The following is a 17,833-nucleotide window of genomic DNA, read 5'->3' as shown; positions in this document are numbered from 1 at the left end:
CCCACTGTGTGTACTGGACTTAATGCGTTCGTAGCTATGGATTAAACTGTTAAATAATGAGTATTGCTCCTTATCGGACCTGTGTCCTGTAGTTGTTCCAATGACCTTCGGTATGCACTTATTGTACGTCGCTTTGGATAAATAGCGTCTGCCAGATAAATGTAATGTAAAGCAGTGTGACGCTCCCTGTTCACCCTCTCCGCTGAGCGCTAGCTGCTGTACTTCTGAACAGGCGTGCGCTGAAACAGTAATTTCTAAACGCTGCCATACGTCACGTTTTCATCCAGACAGAATGACAGGCTGTCTGGTTTTGCTTAGCTTTTTTTTCACTTTTATATCTACATAAAAACAGAGTATAAAAGTGACAAAAACAGCAGACTAAAACACATTGTGGCACTTCAGATATTCTGTCAGGTTTCAGCCAGGTGGAACAGTAGTAACCCAAGTCTTTGAGCACTGTTGTAACCTCCTGAGCTTCGACAGAAAAAATGTATTTTAGTATTTTATATTTTTTGACATCATTCAAGCGTGCAGTAAAATTATTTACAAAAAAAAAATTGTTATTTTTATAGAAATGTCTCTTGTTGTGTACATTTCAGCATGGTAGAATACATGGTTCTTGAGATTAAGACCAGAGGCTTGTGTCCCCTACAGGGGACAAAAATGAATTGCTGGGTCTTAGGAGGATATGAATATATAATATGGATTTTGCACACGTTCAGGAGAGAGCTGGGCATGGAATGAAAGAGTCGCCTTCCCCCTCAGACAGAGGTTGATGTTTCCTGCATAATTAGCCTAGAATTAGATGCTAATATTTTTATTCTGCTTATTGCGATTTAAGAGATTTTCATAGATTACACATTTTACATAGATTTAAGACTTGAATTGACTGCAATGTACAGAATCGATTTTGAAGCAGTGGTAGAAATTTTTAAAAAACCACAATGAAAAAAAATCACGTGTCTGGGCCTGGCATTCCGCCACCCGTTGGAGGGCGTGGTCCTTTCCCAGTGAAAACCCGCCATTTGGGCCAATTACAGGGAGCTGGCAGGGTGCTAATTTGTCGCCGCAGTCGCGTAGACGTTTGGCGTGACGGAGTCGTGAATGAAGACCGACAGCCCGGGGGGATTCGGTCTCGCTCATTCTTAAATTTGGGATCGGGCTGACGATGTCATCGAAGCAGAGAGGGAGGATTCACCTTTGACCTTTAAAAGCCACCTACTTTCCGATTGGCAAACGCTCACACGTCACATGCTCATTGGCTCCCAGGTACACTGACTTTTCAGACTAGATGGAGTTGTGGAACACTGACTTTTGAAAAAAAAAGAAAACCAGTCCAGCTCTTTAAAGGGTTAATTCAGGTGACCGAGGAGTCAATGCCATGAACGCAGTTCTCCTCTCTCCTCTCTTTCATGCTAATCGGCCAATGATGAAGTCATTCCACACCTGTTCTGTTTTTACTCCCTTTCCGATCTGTGGAGGAGCTCCCAATCTGTCCGGCATCTCAGGATGAAATGCTCAACGCAGACAGACGGGCATTTTTTTAATGTAGTGGGTAATTCCCTTTTTCAACTGTACAGTGTAATCAGAGGACAGATTTAAAGTAGTAATGCGCAGGCTTACGCTTGCATTCCACACAAGCATTTAGCATTCGGTCTTAATCCTGAAGCACTTACAGTAAGTGCATTGATAAGGGTTTTTAGGAAGGAGCAGGACTGGCACTGTCATCAACATCACAACTGATAGCAGCTCCTTGCGCATAGACCTGAAACAGCACATCAGGGACTGCAGTAAGAGAGAGAGAGAGAGAGAGAGAGATTGAGGATACTATAAATATTTAGGGCTTATTTAGAAGATATAGCACTATACTTTTACGCATGTAGCTGACGCTTCCATCCAGGGCAAGTCATGCAGCTTACATATAATCAATTTCTACAGCTGGATATTTACTGAAGCAATTTTGGGTTAATTACCCTGCTGATAATGCCTCACATGGCGGCTCCAGTTGGCCTGCTGCTGTTGCCACGGCACCGCATCAGTGTCACGGTTAAGGGACAGATACTGGAATGACATTGACTGTCATCAGCAAACTGTTTGCTGCGGGTAAGTTCGTTTTATCTTATATATGTACAGCGGCGTGGAAGAAGTGGCATTCAGTGTAACAAATACGCAATAAATAAAGGAAATCGGGAAGGGGAAAATACTTTTTTCATGAGACTGTACGCATTTATTTAGTTTTTTGAGGGAGGGTTTAATAAAAGGTTAATTTAAAATCCAAATTCAGGGCATCTTCTGAACTGCCGATCCACCCCCCCCCCACCCGCTCCCCGCCCCGGTGTGGTGCCGATGTTCTCCCGTCTCGTTTCCATGACCGCGCGAGCGTTCCGCCGGACGAGTGCGGACGCGGGTAATGACCGCGGCGAATAAGGCGCTTTAATTAGCGCTTAGCAGTTTGGGCCGAGCTCTGATGGGGCTCGTTAATGAGGGCCTTCAGCACGAGGAGTTTGGCCATGTGGGAGACGCAGAGGAGCACAGCCGTGTGGGAGATGCAGAGGAGCACAGCCGTGTGGGAGACGCAGAGGAGCACAGCCACAGCCGTGTGGGAGACGCAGAGGAGCACAGCCGTGTGGGAGGTGCAGAGGAGCACAGCCGTGAGGGAGGCACAGAGGAGCACAGCCATGTGGGAGGCGCAGAGGAGCACAGCCGTGTGGGAGGCGCAGAGGAGCACAGCCGTGGGGGAGGCGCAGAGGAGCACAGCCGTGTGGGAGACCCAGAGGAGCACAGCCGTGTGGGAGGCGCAGGGGAGCACAGCCGTGTGGGAGGCACGGGTGATCTCCGGCCAGAGACTGAGCTGAGCCCACACGTCCTCCGACGAGAAGCGGGTTTGAAAACGAACGATGAACGGAGGAGATTACATTTCATTTTGCTTCCGCAAGGCATGCTGGGATAGCTGGCGATGCGAGGCAGAGATGGACGGAGAAGATGTCGTGATAACCAATCAGATTAAAAGTGAGCCGACATGTAAAGTTCTCCCCATGTAAAAAACGCGGCAGCGATTGTGGGAGGCGAGCGAGCGACGCCAGGTGATCTCACCGGCGGATGTGTGGCTTCACTCCCCGAGGTGTGAGCATGTGACCGTGCACAGCGAGCGACATTTAACAATCTGCTTCAGTTCCGCGCTCAGCCGCGGCAACAGACGTTGGGCCCGGCGCCCGATTCCGCTTCTTAACCCGTTCGCCGCGTAGCAGCCGTGGCGGTAAGCCCTGAGTGACCGGACCCCAGCTCCTGCCGCCAAAAAAACCGTTCGGGCCTTTCAGCCAGCGCCACCTGCTCATCGTGGTGGGATTCCTCACGTGCAGAAACATAACGTAGCATAACATACCAGAACATAGCGTAACGTAGCGTAACGTAGCATAACATAACATAACATAACGTAATGTAACGTAACATAATGATGAGAACAGGCCATTCAGCCCAGCAATGCTCGCCATTTTCCTGACTAAATTAGTGCTCTGATTACCTACAGACTACATAGTATCTAACACCGTATCAAGCCTAGTCTGGATAATCCCCGGAGTTTCTGCCTGTACTACGCGAGGCAGAACCTCTCACGTAGTAGACGACGGTCCCGCTTGGGTCCCTAATTCCAGCCTGAAAGACAGAAGCATTGTTTTTCAATTTCACATAACTGTCCCATTACATTACAGTACTGGCATTTAGCAGATGCTCTTATCCAGAGCAACTTACACAACTTCTTACATAGCATTTACATTGTATCCATTTATACAGCTGGATATATACTGAAGCAATGCAGGTTAAGTAACCTTGCTCAAGGGTACAACGGCGGTGTCCTACCGGGGAATTGAACTTACGACCTTTAGGTTACAAGACCAGCTCCTAACCCATTACGCTACACTGCCGCCCACACTACACCGTCTCCGTGCCAAGCGAATCTGGTGCTGGACCGGGAGATGAAAATCTGCTGTGCTGTTGCATATGAACCGTCGCCCCGGAGACATGGGTGTGGATCGCATCGAGAACAATTGCTTTGTTATTAAAACGCTGTACTGTGACGTTGTGCTGAATTCCCACTCATTAAGCCGTCAGTGTCGTCCAGTAAAGTACGTGTTTGGCTCCGCGTTCCATTTATTACACTCCAAACACAAATAGACCCTGGGAACCTAGCATTACTGCATAAGAAATTAATGAACATGATAGGTGCAGCTTTAGGCAGTAACAGTCATAAAGGCCACTGAGTGTGTGTGTTGTGTGTGTGTGTGTTCATGTGTGTATGTATGTGTGTCTTTGTGGATGTGTGTGTGTGCATGTATATTTGTGCATGCATGTGTGTGTGTGCGTGCGCACACGCGTGTTCATGTGTGTATGCATTTGTGGATGTGTGTGTGTATTTGTGCATGCAAATATATATTTGTATATATATATACATATATATTTGTACTGTATGCACACATGCCTGTGCACAGACACATGCACATGCACACACACACACACACACACACGCACACGCACACACACACGCACACGCACACACACACACACACACACACACACACACACACACACACAGAAACGCTGTCAGATAAACCCCTGAGCTCCTCTCTTCTCCTCCTCTCCCCAGGTTCACGTATTTGACCTGAGCGTCAACAAGTACGAGGCCATCTGCCAGCAGCCCGTGGTGGCCAAGAAGAAGACCAAGCTGACCCACATCGAGTTCAACCCCGTCCACCCCATCGTCGTCGTCGGCGACGACCGCGGCTACGTCATCAGCCTCAAGCTCTCCCCCAACCTGCGCAAGAAGCCCAAGGTGAGAGTCGCAGGTCACCCGTCGCAGGTCACCCATCGCAGGTCACCCGCCACAGGTCACCCGCCACAGGTCACCTGCCACAGGTCACCCGCCACAGGTCACCCGCCGTGGCTCGCCGGTTAAGAGCGCCAATGCAAAAACGACTGGGGCGGCCCGGGCTCAAAATTCAGTCAGAGCCATACGGCACGACCAAGGGGCCCACCCACGCCCTAAATTCGGTTTGAGCCGTATGGCACGTCACTGCTCCACGAGCCGGGTTTGCTCCTTCAAAACGGGAGCGTGCTCTCTTTCGAATGCGAGTCCAGTTTCCTGTCCACCGCGCAACACTCCCGCCTCATAATTGGATGGCGGTATCCTGATATGGGAGGCACATCAGACTCGTATCGATAGAGCTCACTTGTCAGACTCATGCCCAACACAGTAATATGGGTGTGATCATGTTGACTCTACACAACTTCCTGTGATGCGCTTTGCTGATAAACCAATAGTCAGCCATTACCAGTACCAGAGTGGAGCTGCACTGCCTCCTCACAGCGAGAAGGTCCCGGGTTCGAATCCTGGTCATGGCCTTTCCTGTGTGGAGTTTGCATTACATTACAGGCATGTAGCAGATGCTCTTATCCAGAGCGACTTACACAACTTTTTTACATAGCATTTTACATTGTATCCATTTATACAGCTGGATATATACTGAAGCAATTTCGGTTAAGTACCTTGCTCAAGGGTACAACGGCAGTGTCCTACCCGGGAATCTAACCTACAACCTTTCGGTTACAAGTCCAGTTCCTTACCCACTGTGCTACACTCCGTCCAACATGCATGTTCTCCCCATGTTCTGCATGGGTTTCCTCCGGGTACTCCGGTTTCCTCCCACAGTCCAGAGTCATGCAGGTAGGTTAATTGGAGACTCTAAATTGCCCCTTGGTATGAGGGTGTGAGTTAATAGTGTGTGCTCTGCAATGGATTGGCGGCCTGTCCAGGGTGTATTTCTGTCTCTCGCCTAATGCATGCTGGGATAGGCTCCAGCACCCCCTTGCGACCCTGACCAGGAAGGAGTAAGCAGATTAGATAATGGACAGATGGATGGGTGGAATTAGGTTGCAGGAAATTGCACTGTAACTCGAGAGATAGAGAGTCTGGGGTCGAGGCTCTCCTCAGCAGTAGCCTGTCCGCACTGCAGAAACATAATTAAGCTCCCTGTATTCCCTCCGCTGTCGGCTTGCTGTGCATACAGAGTAGATTCAAACGCAAAAATTAGCATACTTTATTAGATATAATCTTGAATTCAGCAGGCTATAAGAGGTGCAGAGCGAGTGTGTGTTTTTTTTTTCGGTCACAGCACAAGGAGTTTGTAATCGCCTTGTGCAAGGCCGCTCGAGCATGCCCTTCTGCGGAACCGAACCGGAGAAACGGTTCCGTGTGACCGAGTCTTTCCACCGTTCCGCGCTCCGGGTTAGCCCTTCAGAAGCGCATCCCGTGAGTAGGCTATTAAAAGCGTAAATTAGCTCGGAGCTCACCCGCCCGCCTGATTTACTCCCCTGCGCTCGCCGGGTTTGATTTTAGCCCGTATCTCGCTCCGCCCGCTGCCCGCTGCCCGCTGTTCGTTTCGCCCAGTTCACACACCCGCCCAGAATATTCATCATTACAGAAATACGGCCCGAAGAAGGGCTGGAATGCTATGAGGTTATTTATGTTTATCACTGGAGGTGCTATATCAGCTGTATACCAGCTATATCTATATATCAGCGTTTATATCAACTATATTCCAACAATATATCAGCATTTATATCAGTTATATTCCAGCTATATATCAGTGTTTATATCAGCGATATTCCAGCTATATTCCAGCTATATATCAGAGTTTATATCAGTTATATTCCAGCTATATATATCAGCGTTTATATCAGTTATATTCCAGCTATATTCCAGCTATATATCAGTGTTTATATCAGCGATATACAGTACAAGCTCATTTCTGTTCCAGTGTAGCTCAGCTGCCTGACGTTATTTATGCAGTACACGGCCAAGGCATAGTTCCCCAGTATTGATGGCGGCCACGCAGCATGGAGGATGCTGGGTGTTATTTTCTCGTTCAATCACACTTTCTATTGTAGGGCAGGCTTAGCCGGCGGTTGTTACGCAATGCCGATTTCCTTAGCCTTGCCTTTTTTCTTTTTTTTTTAAATCCCGGAGCTCAAAACGGGTCAAAGCTACGGCTACGGCTCGCTTAATCACTCCGTGCCTTCGATAAAAAAACAGACCGATTCAGCACGGCGACCTCGGCCAAATCGCCGCCTCGCGTCTCGTTGCTGTCTCATGCTCCGCGCGTAGCGTAGCGTAGCGTAGCGCTGCTCTGCATTCCCGCTGGAACTCTGGGATTGCGGCTATATTTAATGCTGCTGTCGCTGGCGTGAAGCGGCTTTTAGGGACGGAACAAAGGGCCCTGAGCGGAGGAATGGGATATATATATATATATATATACACATACGGGGGCTTAACCTCCTGAGGTGTGTGTTGCAGGTTGCAGTGAAAAATGCTTTCGCTGCAATGGCATACTGGTCAGCCAAGGAAGACAGCTGCGGTCGATGACAGACCAATCTGAAGAGCGGTGAAGAAAAACCCTAAATTAATGGTTGGTGACCTCACCAGCAGTGTCTCCAGAGGGCTGGGATGAACATATCACAAGCATGTCATGAGCAGAAGAGTTTGACAGCAGAATTATAGAGGCTACACCGCAAGATGCAAACCTATCATCAGCAGTAAGAATCGAAAGGTCCGGTTAGAATTCTCAAAAAAAATGAAATAATAATAATAACCAGAAGAGTTTTGGGACAAGGTTCTACGGACAGGTGAGACCAAAATATACCTTTACCAGAGCAATGTAAAGCTGAAAGAGTGGAGAAATGAAGGAACAGGCCATGATCCACAGCACGTCCCCTCATGTGTGAAATATGGAGGAGGTGGTGTCATGGCTTGAGCATGTGTGGCTGCTTCTGAAACAGGCTCCCTTGGCTTTATTGCTGATGCAACAGAGGAAGGCAAGCAGTGGGATGAATTCGTACAGACGGACTTTTGTCTGGCTGTGTACAAAGAAATTCCTCCGACCTCATCGGTCAGCACTTCATCCCACAGCAGGACAATGACCCCAAACAGACTGCCTACACAACCAGAGCATTCATCAGTGTGAAAAAGTGGAATGTTTTGGACTGGACAAGTCGGTCACGTGATTTAAATCTAATGGAGCGTGCATTTCGCTTGCTGAAGAGGAGACTGAAGACAGAAACACCCCGAAACAAAGATCAACTGAAAGCAGCTGCAGTGAAGGCCTGGCAAGGCATTTTCCAAGAAGAATCCAAACGATGGTTGATGTCAGTGGGTCATGGACTAGCATTTGAGAGCTATGCAACCAAATATTAGACTTAATTGCTTTGATTTACTTTTAAGTCCTGTTAATGGTGCTGAACGTAGGCTTACTTTTCGTTTATAATATGAACCATTTTAAAAGGGCGAAGTCAGGCTTGTGTAACTAGCATGTCCATGGATTCCATTTAATGCTTCCAAATGCTTAAGGAATGCTTAAACAATAATTTTTAAGGTTAAACTGATTTGAACATTAAGCACAATTAATTGTATTTTTTTTTAAAGTGTGTCTGCCTTTCTGAGAATTGTATTGGAGTCGGCGATGACGTCACAGTCCTGCTGCTGTTGCTCAGGCGATATATTTTGTATTTATGAAGACCGAAAGGATAAACAGTGACATTTTTGTTTTTTGTTGAAAAGGTGAGCGTTGGGCTCCTTTCCCAGTGTGCCGCGGGACGGGGATAAAGATGGGGATCGAGACTCCAAATCCGCACCCTCTCTGTCACTCGGCGAAGGTAGCGGTAAACAGGCTCCTAGGATAGAGATCAAAAGAACAGCACTGGCACCTGCCAAAAGCTTCTCAGCACATTCGATCAGCGGATGTAATCCGGCCCTCTGGGGAAATGCTCTCTCTTCGCTGCGTTTCTGTGTGTCAATAATCTGATCTGGGTTTAAACCTACCTTGATGAGTGTCTGCTTCAAGTCGGTTGGGGAGAAACGAGTTATTAAAAAACGTGTTCGTAACCGAAAAAAACAAACAAACAAACAAACAAACAAACAAAAAAAGCTAAGATCAATATTTCATTATTCCAAGTCGAGTTCTTCACACAGACATAGAATGTTTTTTATCCCCTCCTTCTTCTCTGAAAAGACACCCTTCTACACTGGGGCTCCTGCGTCTGACTAATGGATGCATGGGTGGTGGTGTAGTATAATGGGTAAGGAGCTGGTCTTGTAACCTAAGGGTCACGTGTTCGATTCCTGGGTAGAACACTACCTTTGTACCCTTGAGCGAGGTACTTAACCTGCATCGCTTCAGTTATATATCCAGCTGTATAAATGGATGCAATTACAAATGCTATGTAGAAAAGTTAAAAAGTACTCTGGATAATAGCGTCTGCTAAATGCCTGCAATGTAATGCGTGGCGGAATGAAGCTCCTTAAATTTCTGGCTCTTGCTGTCACTTTATGCCTCGTTGCTGTCGAGTAAATCACCCTTTTGGTTAATTTTCTGGTTTTTTCAGATATGCTGCAATGTCAGTTTTATGGCGGTTCTTCGATGGCTGTAATTGCCGCGGCGCAATGCAGATGAGTTGTTAAGTTACATGTTTTTTCTTTGAAGCCAACGCGCGGAGGAACAGTTTTGGAACGATTGCTGAGCTTTGAAGTCATTTTTGCCGTCGTGCTGAAGATGGTGTAATGGTCCAGGATGTTTTAAGATTTTTTCAGTAACTTTCCCCCTATTAAGAATATTGGAATATGAGGCACGCATTCTTATCAAATTGCCTTCAATGTTCTGTCGCCGAGCCTCGGAAAAAAAAACAGAAAATTAAAGGAATTAAAGGAATCTCGAATGCAGTAATGGAGCTTTTACAGACTCTCCGCGTGGATTTCATATTTTCTCATTTCACACTTTCGACATTAAAGCCGTGAGAAGAATGATTTCTTTGAAACGAATGGGCTTATTTGCTGTGAGACTCATCTGTGTGGCCTTCCCTTTTCCCCGACATAGCTCAGGAGGTAAGAGCGGTTTGTCTGGCCGTCAGAGGGTTGCCGGTTCGATCCCCCGCCCTGGGCATGTCGAAGTGTCCCTGAGGAAGACACCTAACCCCTTACTGCTCTGGTGAATGAGAGGCATCAATTGTAAAGCGCTTTGGATAAAAGCGCTATATATTACATTACATTTATTTGTTTTTATTTATTTATTATTACATTACATATAAATGCAGTCTATTTACCATTTCCCATCCCCACTGACATACAGGGTCTTAGAGCAGGACTACTTATCTGGGGTCAGCTCTCAACATTTTAACTTGTACGAGACCCCGTTTCACAAAGCAGGATTACTGAGTTAGCTGGATGACTTGGCGCTGAGTAAAACCCAGAAGCCTCCCAAATCTGGAAAATGGCCTGAAGTAAAAAATAAGAGCTGTTCCAGGTTGTACTCAGCGGAGTTATCCAGTTAACATAATCCTGCTTTGTGAAACCTGATCCTGTATCCTGAGCGTACGGACCAGCGCACACCGCCGCAGGTTAGAGACGCGACTCTCCCTGCAGCCGCTAACCGCGCGCCAGGCACTGCGGAAAACCACCTTGGGAGGGTGGGGGGGGGGGGTCTACGGGAACCGGCCCTGAAGGGGGAGGGGGGACGGGGGGTTCTCCCGGCTCCGTCAGGGGGAAGTGATTTTTCCCGCTAAGCTAGCTCTCGGTTTTTCGGTTCGGTTAGCTCCGTCTCCGGGTTCAGCTGAAGGCCGAGGCTGTAAATAGCTCGCGGTGCGTTTGAAGCCGCGCGCGACGGCGCTTTCAGCCCTTAGCGCTTTGCGCTACGCGATGAATTCGCAAAAAACCCCAGAGCTCTCAGGATGCGACAGCGAAAGAAAACAAATCTGCTGCCTTCGCGTAGCGAGCGCTCGCTTGCGTCGGCAGCCCCCGCGTTTGGGCTCAGTCAGCTGCTAGACAGCTCCACTGCAGACATTTCACACGTTAGATTACATTACATTACATTACAGGCATTCGGCAGACGCTCTTATCCAGAGCGACGTACAACAAAGTGTATAACCATAACCAGGAATTAGTGTGCCGAAAACCCTAGAGAGAAGTACCGTTCCAAGTGCAGGGCACAACCGCATAGTTCAACTTGGACCCTGAAGGTTAAACTGATTAACACTAACAACGCAACAACGCAGTCTATGGAAAAAATACAAGCAGTAGTTAAGACAGTTAATGCACCTAAGTCACCTACGAAACAGCTGTCTAGTTACAACCCTAAGCTTACAGTCATTTACAGGGGGGTAGGGAGGGATGGGGAGAGGTGCAGCCTGAAGAGGTGAGTCTTCAGTCGTCGTTTGAAATGGGTCAGTGTCTCAGCTGTTCTGACCTCCACGGGGAGGTCATTCCACCATCGTGGGGCCAGAACAGACGGGAGACGTGTTTGGGAAGCGCAGGTGCGAAGAGGGGGAGGTGCCAGGCGTCCTGAGGTAGCAGAACGGAGGGATCTGGCTGGCATGTAGGGTTTGAAGATTATTCACACAAGTGTTTGGAATTGTTCTGTACTTCATGTTCTGAAGTCTGTAGGCTTTCAGCGAATGTTTACACACCCCTGTCCCCAAAATCACCAGTGGGGATTGCGCGCACAAACGCGACTACAAATAGGTAACTGCACATCCCAAGGTAAGGATGCGCCAGTAACTATAGCAAAAACAAACACAAATACATTGAAAAAACACACAAGTTGAAGTGTGCAACACACCCAGTGGTCTAGTAGTGATTCCCGGCCACGGGCCATGCTGATTGGGCGGCCAGGCGGCTCAGGGCCACACGTGATTGGCCACACCGCCCCCCCACGGGGGTTGGCCTTGTTTTTCAGCGGCAGGGCGAATCCTGGAATCGATCAGGCCCCTGCGGTTCAGCCGGGACACGTGATCCCCCGAAAATAAGCAGCCGCTTCAGCGCTTTCCCGCCCGCCGTTCTCGCTAATCGATGGCGTTGCGCCAGAGAGACGGGTGTACGGGCACGACCGGCCTTTCCAAATATAGGGGGAAAATTCGGGGGAAAATGAATGTGTGGGTTTTGTAGTCAGCGACTCTGCATTTTTCTTTTGTTAAAAAAAAAATAAAAAATAAAAACTTGTTGCTGTTCCACGGAGCCCAATCAGCTCACAGAACCCATTGCTGTTCCATCAGATGTGATTATCTTGAGAGCCGCGCGCGCAGGGCTGTTGGCAGGAGGTCGGCGGCCCGCCGCTCTGCGCTGGAGTCAGAAAGCAGGCTCATTAATCACTGCGCAAACAAGCCTCGTCGCATTCACCCGGAGACAAACAGCATCGGCAGAAAGAAACTGCGTCAGCACCTTGCGTCAGCACGCTCTTTATATAATTACCCCCCACCCCACCCCCCACACCCCGCGCCCATGCCCGCACCAGCCCCCCCCCCACCCCCCCAACTCTCCAACCCTCCAACCCCTCCCCCCAAACCCCAACCCCACCCCTGAACTGCGGAGACGTAAACAGGCGAGCTCAAGGTGGGAATAATAATCTTAACCGGAGTTCCATCCAGCCCGGGACCAGGCCCCGCCCCGCCCTGCATTGCTGGGTCGGAATGATCCGGAGCGCCACGTTATTATTCCGGGAGCGTTGGGAACGTCTCTTCCCGGTGTTCAGCTGTGCTCTTCCCGGTGTTCCTGTCGTTTCTGCTCCACCACATAGGCTGGTGCTAAAAATGCTGTAATTTCCCTATGCAGTTAAAAAAAAAAGCTTCTGTCTATTATTTGAAAAGCAAGCAAGAATCAGTTGTTTGCTGAAGAGTCCCAGGATGTGTGTTAAGTTGCACACCAACTGCCCCCTGAAGGTTTGGTTTGCTGGGACAGGAAATGGTCCCTGTAGTGCTCCCTCTCCTCTGGTTATAGTACAGATAACCCCGGTGTGTTGGTTAGTCATCTAGACGTCTGGAGCCAGCAAACCAAGGCTGATATCGCAGCAGAACCTTGCCCCCAAATCTATTTTTGGACTAGCTTTCCGGAACAGGCTCAAAAGGATCATGGGAGTAGAACAGCTGTGCCTTTGAGAAGAGCACTCTACATCTTCACGGAATAATTTATAAAACTTACAAGAACGTGCTTTGAGTATATAAATGATGGAATGGCATTTTAAGTCATTGCAAAAAAGGGCTTATACAGTAACCAACTCAAAGAAACTGACAATCATCTGATGTTCATTCATTAAGTCCCAAACCCTGTGATAATGCGTGTGTGTGTGCATGTGTACGCGTTTATATTTGGGTGCATTAGGGAGGGAAATTTGTGTTAAAGTGCTACAGTGCTGTACCAGACTCCAAACAGCTGGTGTTGCCAAACAGGCTTTTGTTCAGAAAAGTGGCGTCACCCGAACTGAGCATGCCCGAGCTGCGTGTGTAAATAAGAATGGGTGTCTTTTCTTGCTGCTTAATTTTGATTAGATTTATGTCAGTTTCATTGCTTCCTTTTAGAACAGTTTATTTATTTCACATTATTTCACTTTGGCGAAGTGCTAATATCAATTAAATTTCATGCAGTCTTATTTTCGACTTGGCAAAATTGCAAATTGACAGTCAGGATGCATAAACTGTAAATGTATGTTAATGGAAATTTATTGTGTGTATGTGTGTATGTCAGAGAGAGATAACAGCAGTGTGTGGGTATGTGTGTGTGCGTGTGTGTGAGTGTGTGTGAGTGTGTGTGTGAGAGAGATAAAAACAATGTGTGTGAGTGTAAGATAACAGTGTGTGTGTGTGCGTGTGAGTGTGTGAGTGTGTGTGTGAGAGAGATAAAAACAGTGTGTGTGAGTGTAAGATAACAGTGTGTGTGTGTGTGTGTGTGTGTGTAAGATAAGTGTGTGTGTGTGTGTGTGAGTGTAAGATAACAGTGTGTGTGTGTGTGTGTGTGTGTGTGTGAGTGTAAGATATGAGTGTGTGTGAGTGTGTGTGAGTGCAAGATAACAGGGTGTGTGTGAGTGTGTGTGAGTGTAAGATAACAGGGTGTGTGTGAGTGCAAGATAACAGGGTGTGTGTGAGAGAGAGATGACTGTCAGGTTTGTGTTTTCGCGTGTGTGAGTGTGTGCATGTGCAGGTTGTATCCGCTCTCTTTGCCCTGTGCTCACACGGAGCTGCTCTCCATTGTGTCCCGTGCAGGAGAAGAAGGGGCAGGAGGTGCCCAAGGGCCCCGAGGTGGAGATCGCCAAGATGGAGAAGCTGCTAAGCCTGCTGAGGGACCCGGGAAACACCTCCTAGAGCTGCAGCCCCTCAGAGGCATCTGGCACAGGGCTGTCTTACACAGAGCCGTCTTACAGAGGCATCTTACACAGGGCTGTCGTACACAGAGCTGTCTGACACAGCTCTGACACAGGCATCTGACACAGAGCCATCTTACACAGCAGTCTTACACAGGCATATGACACAGGTAACTGACACAGCTCTCACACAGGCATATGACACAGGTAACTGACACAGCTCTCACATGGGCATCTGACACAGAACCATCTTACACAGGCATCTCACACAGAACCATCTTACACAGGAATCTCACACAGAACCATCTCACACAGGCAGCCCACATAGCCATCTGACACAACTATTCAACACAGACATCTAATCTCACACAGAACCATCTTACACAGAGCCATCTTACAGTGCTGTCTCACACAGGCATATGACACAGGTAACTGACACAGTTCTCACACAGGCATCTGACACAGCAATCTTACACAGAACCATCTTACACAGCAGTCTTACACAGACATATGACACAGGTGTCTGACACAGCTATCTTATGCAGGCATCTGACACAGACATGTGACACAGGCATCTGGCCTCTCATATACAAAATCCAAACAATAAGAAGAGCTGTCCAGGAGATTATTTTTATTTGTCAAATACAAAAAGAATAAAAAGGGTGTGTATAATGTTTGGTTGTATATATTAAAAATGAGACAAAAAAAGTTCTCTCTATTTTGCATTGTACATATTTCTTCTACTTCACATTCAATTTGGATGCTAGTTTGAAAACTCTAAATACTGTGTGCATGTGTATTTGTGTGCTGTGTCCTGTGTCTGTGTGCTGTGTGGGTTGTTTTTGTGTGTATGTGTGTGTGTTTTATGTGTTGTTTGTGTGTATGAATGTATGTGTCCCTGTGCGTACAGTGTGTTTGTGTGTGCATGTTGTGTCCTGTGTGCGTGTGTGTGTGTGTGTGTGCGTGCGTGTGTGTATGTGTGTGTGTGTGCATGTGTGTATGTGTGAGTGAGCGAGAGAGAGAGATGTGAGGAACAGAGGATATGCAGTATGCTAGTTGTAAGCTGTTGGCTTGATAGACTGTAGTTCCTGCCCAGAAATTCCACGAGCTCCTAATATTACACTGCTCTGCATTACAGTAGCTTTGGGAGGACGCGTTGTCTCATCTTAAAGAGCAGCTGTGGATCTCTGCACTCTGTGGAAACAGACCCGACAAACTGGAATCCATCTTTATTCAAAAAATAAATAAATAAAATGAAGGAATAATTCACAGCCTCGTGTCCCAAAAAAAGGACGTGGAAAAAAAGCTGCGCAAATTGAGGAGATCTCGCTCATCAATTTTAACAAAACGCGGGACAGAAGATGACTGCGCTAGCATTAGGATACAGCAGAGATACATCAAACCTGGCTGTCAAGGTCAGCAGTACTGCTGGCTCTCTCTCTCTTCTGCCTGATAGTCCGGTAACTGTCACTGATTGGCCAGAGATTACTCTCACCTGATGCGTCAGGTTTAAATCAGTCCCTGATCAGAGGGGAGGAATGAAAGCCAGCGGTAACAATAGCCCTGAGGGGCGGGGTTTGAGTATCCCTGGGCTACAGTTCTACAGTTTTTTTTTTTTTATGTCGGTTTTCAAAGTGTACTCTCGCATTTTGAGGGCTTCGACAGACCTTCTCCCCCCTCCATTAGCATTCGCGAGGAGGTGCAATCGTTTAAAATTCAGAGGCTACGGAACTTTTTCTCCTGCTGTTGAGGCGTTCAACCTTTTAAACGTCCCCTTGGCACAGTAATGAGGGGTCATCTCTTTTAACATGAGCATTTAACTCCAGGAAGCATGTGTAGGTCCTCAGCACCCCAACCAAGAAAATAATAATAATAATAATAATAATAATAATACTGTACAACCAGTGGGCAACATGATGAGACACGTTTCATTCAATGGATTATTGTCAGTAATTATTGCGTGTTTAGTATTCAGTCTTACGTGGTTAGGTTTTAGCTGCTTTACCTCGATGTGGACTCTTTGATAGTGAGCAACGCTACCTGACGAATCGCACGAGCGAATCCTCTCATGCCAGCGCACTGACTCACAGAGGTCCTCAGCGGGGCGATTATGAAACGGAACACACGACCCCCTCTGTAAGTCCTCTCCAGCCGTTTTGTCACGCGGCGTTCATATGTGATAGGCTTGGGAAATGAAACGCAGGCGAGCGTAGGTAAGGGACAGGCTTGGGAAATGAAAGGCAGGCGAGCGCAGGTAAGGGACAGGCTTGGGAAATGAAACGCAGGCGAGCGTAGGTAAGTGACAGGCTTGGGAAATGAAACGCAGGCGAGCGTAGGTAAGTGACAGGCTTATATTGCACTTTACGCGTAGCTGTGGTTCCGCTCGGGTTCTCCGGGTCCCCGGCCGCGGGTTTCCACGGCGACCGGCGAGGGTGCACCGCGGGTGCCCGAAAGTGAGGGAGTCGCTGGCCGGGATCCGCGATACGGACGGCGCCCCCTCCGCGATGTACCCCAGAGACGGGTCGCCCGCACCATCCCCCAATCCAGGCCGTATCCCCATGGCAACAGTCCAGACGGCGCGAGTCGCTGGGGGTTAGTCAGGGCGTCAGCAAGTACTTGTGTGCGTTCTTCTGCTGGTCCAGGCCCGCAGCCAGCACCGGCGCCCTCTCCTGGCCGGAGGGCACCTTGCAGGCCTTGTAGAGGACCGCCAGCAGGATGGCGATCAGCACGGCCGCTAGGGCGTTGCACACGATGGCGCCCACCGCACCCGTGGACAGCCCGGCGCTCGCCCGCGACTCCATGGCGACGGGACCGGGCGGAGCAGCGATGCCAGACCGGGCCTGGGTACCAGAAAAATACCGTTACAGCTTTAAGGCCCTGGAAGATATGGAAACACTCCTGCAGCTCCCAGAGGGTTTCCCATGAAGCGCATCGCTGACCGAAACGGGCGGCCGTGCGATCCAATGAAAGAAGGGTTGTGTCGTCTCAAAAAAAACCGGCACTTAATCTACGGGCTTCTGTATTGGTGTATACAGTTTTTATTGGTGTCTGATAGTGTTTCGACGCAGGTCTGCCGGTGTGGGGGTTCGGTGGGGTCGGGGTCCAATGGTGTGGGGGTCCGGTGGGGTCGGGGCCCAGTGGTGTGGGGGGTTCGGTGGGGTGGTGTGGGGGGTTTGGTGGGGTGGTGTGGGGGTTCGATGGGGTCGGGGCCCGGTGGTGTGGGGGTCCGGTGGGGTCGGGGTCCAGTGGTGTGGGGGTTCGGTGGGGTGGTGTGGGGGGTCGGTGGCTGGCGAGCAGGAGGAGTGTATCAGGTCCAATGGGATACCGTATGTGCTGATCCAGTGCTCCAGAGAGGCCGGTCTCAAAGCTGGGGACGCTGGTCTCAAAGCTACATCGTGCGTGCGTTTCCGTTACCACGGCAACGTGGGTGGCCCCTCCCTCCGTGGCCTGATCCTCGGTCCCCGGTGCCCTGCGGCTCCTTCAGATGCCCCCCTCATGGAGAAACACCCCCCGAACAGGACCTCCCGCCCCCGTCCAACCTTCCGATTCCTTCAAACCCTCAACGGCCGTCCCATTTACATTTCTGCAGCCACGGACGAATTCTAGCATCAAGTTCAAATCCAGCTCTCTGCTTTGTTTCTTTGAGCAAGAGCCCCTTGACTGGGACA

General features: G+C 48.8%; 1 protein-coding gene across 2 annotated transcripts in view; it reads left to right on the top strand.

The window, feature by feature from the left end:
• The window catches only part of dnai1.2 (dynein, axonemal, intermediate chain 1, paralog 2), a 41,315-nt gene extending 26,772 nt beyond the window's left edge, over window positions 1-14,543 (top strand). The window contains exons 19-21 of one of the 2 annotated variants that reach the window (XR_004762175.1): window positions 4,640-4,825; window positions 14,068-14,216; window positions 14,260-14,543. Coding sequence is in view for 1 of the 2 variants with exons in the window: in XM_035389803.1 (XP_035245694.1) it covers window positions 4,640-4,825; window positions 14,068-14,166 (285 nt within the window). In the remaining variant the exon portion in view is untranslated. Of the gene's footprint in view, window positions 1-4,639; window positions 4,826-14,067 lie in introns of both variants that reach the window. The other variant, XM_035389803.1, reaches the window with a different exon arrangement.
• Window positions 14,544-17,833: the final 3,290 nt, after the last annotated feature.

Source organism: Anguilla anguilla, chromosome 14 (genome assembly GCF_013347855.1).
Source record: "Anguilla anguilla isolate fAngAng1 chromosome 14, fAngAng1.pri, whole genome shotgun sequence".
NCBI lineage: Eukaryota > Metazoa > Chordata > Actinopteri > Anguilliformes > Anguillidae > Anguilla > Anguilla anguilla.
This window is presented reverse-complemented; position numbering and strand designations above follow the sequence as displayed.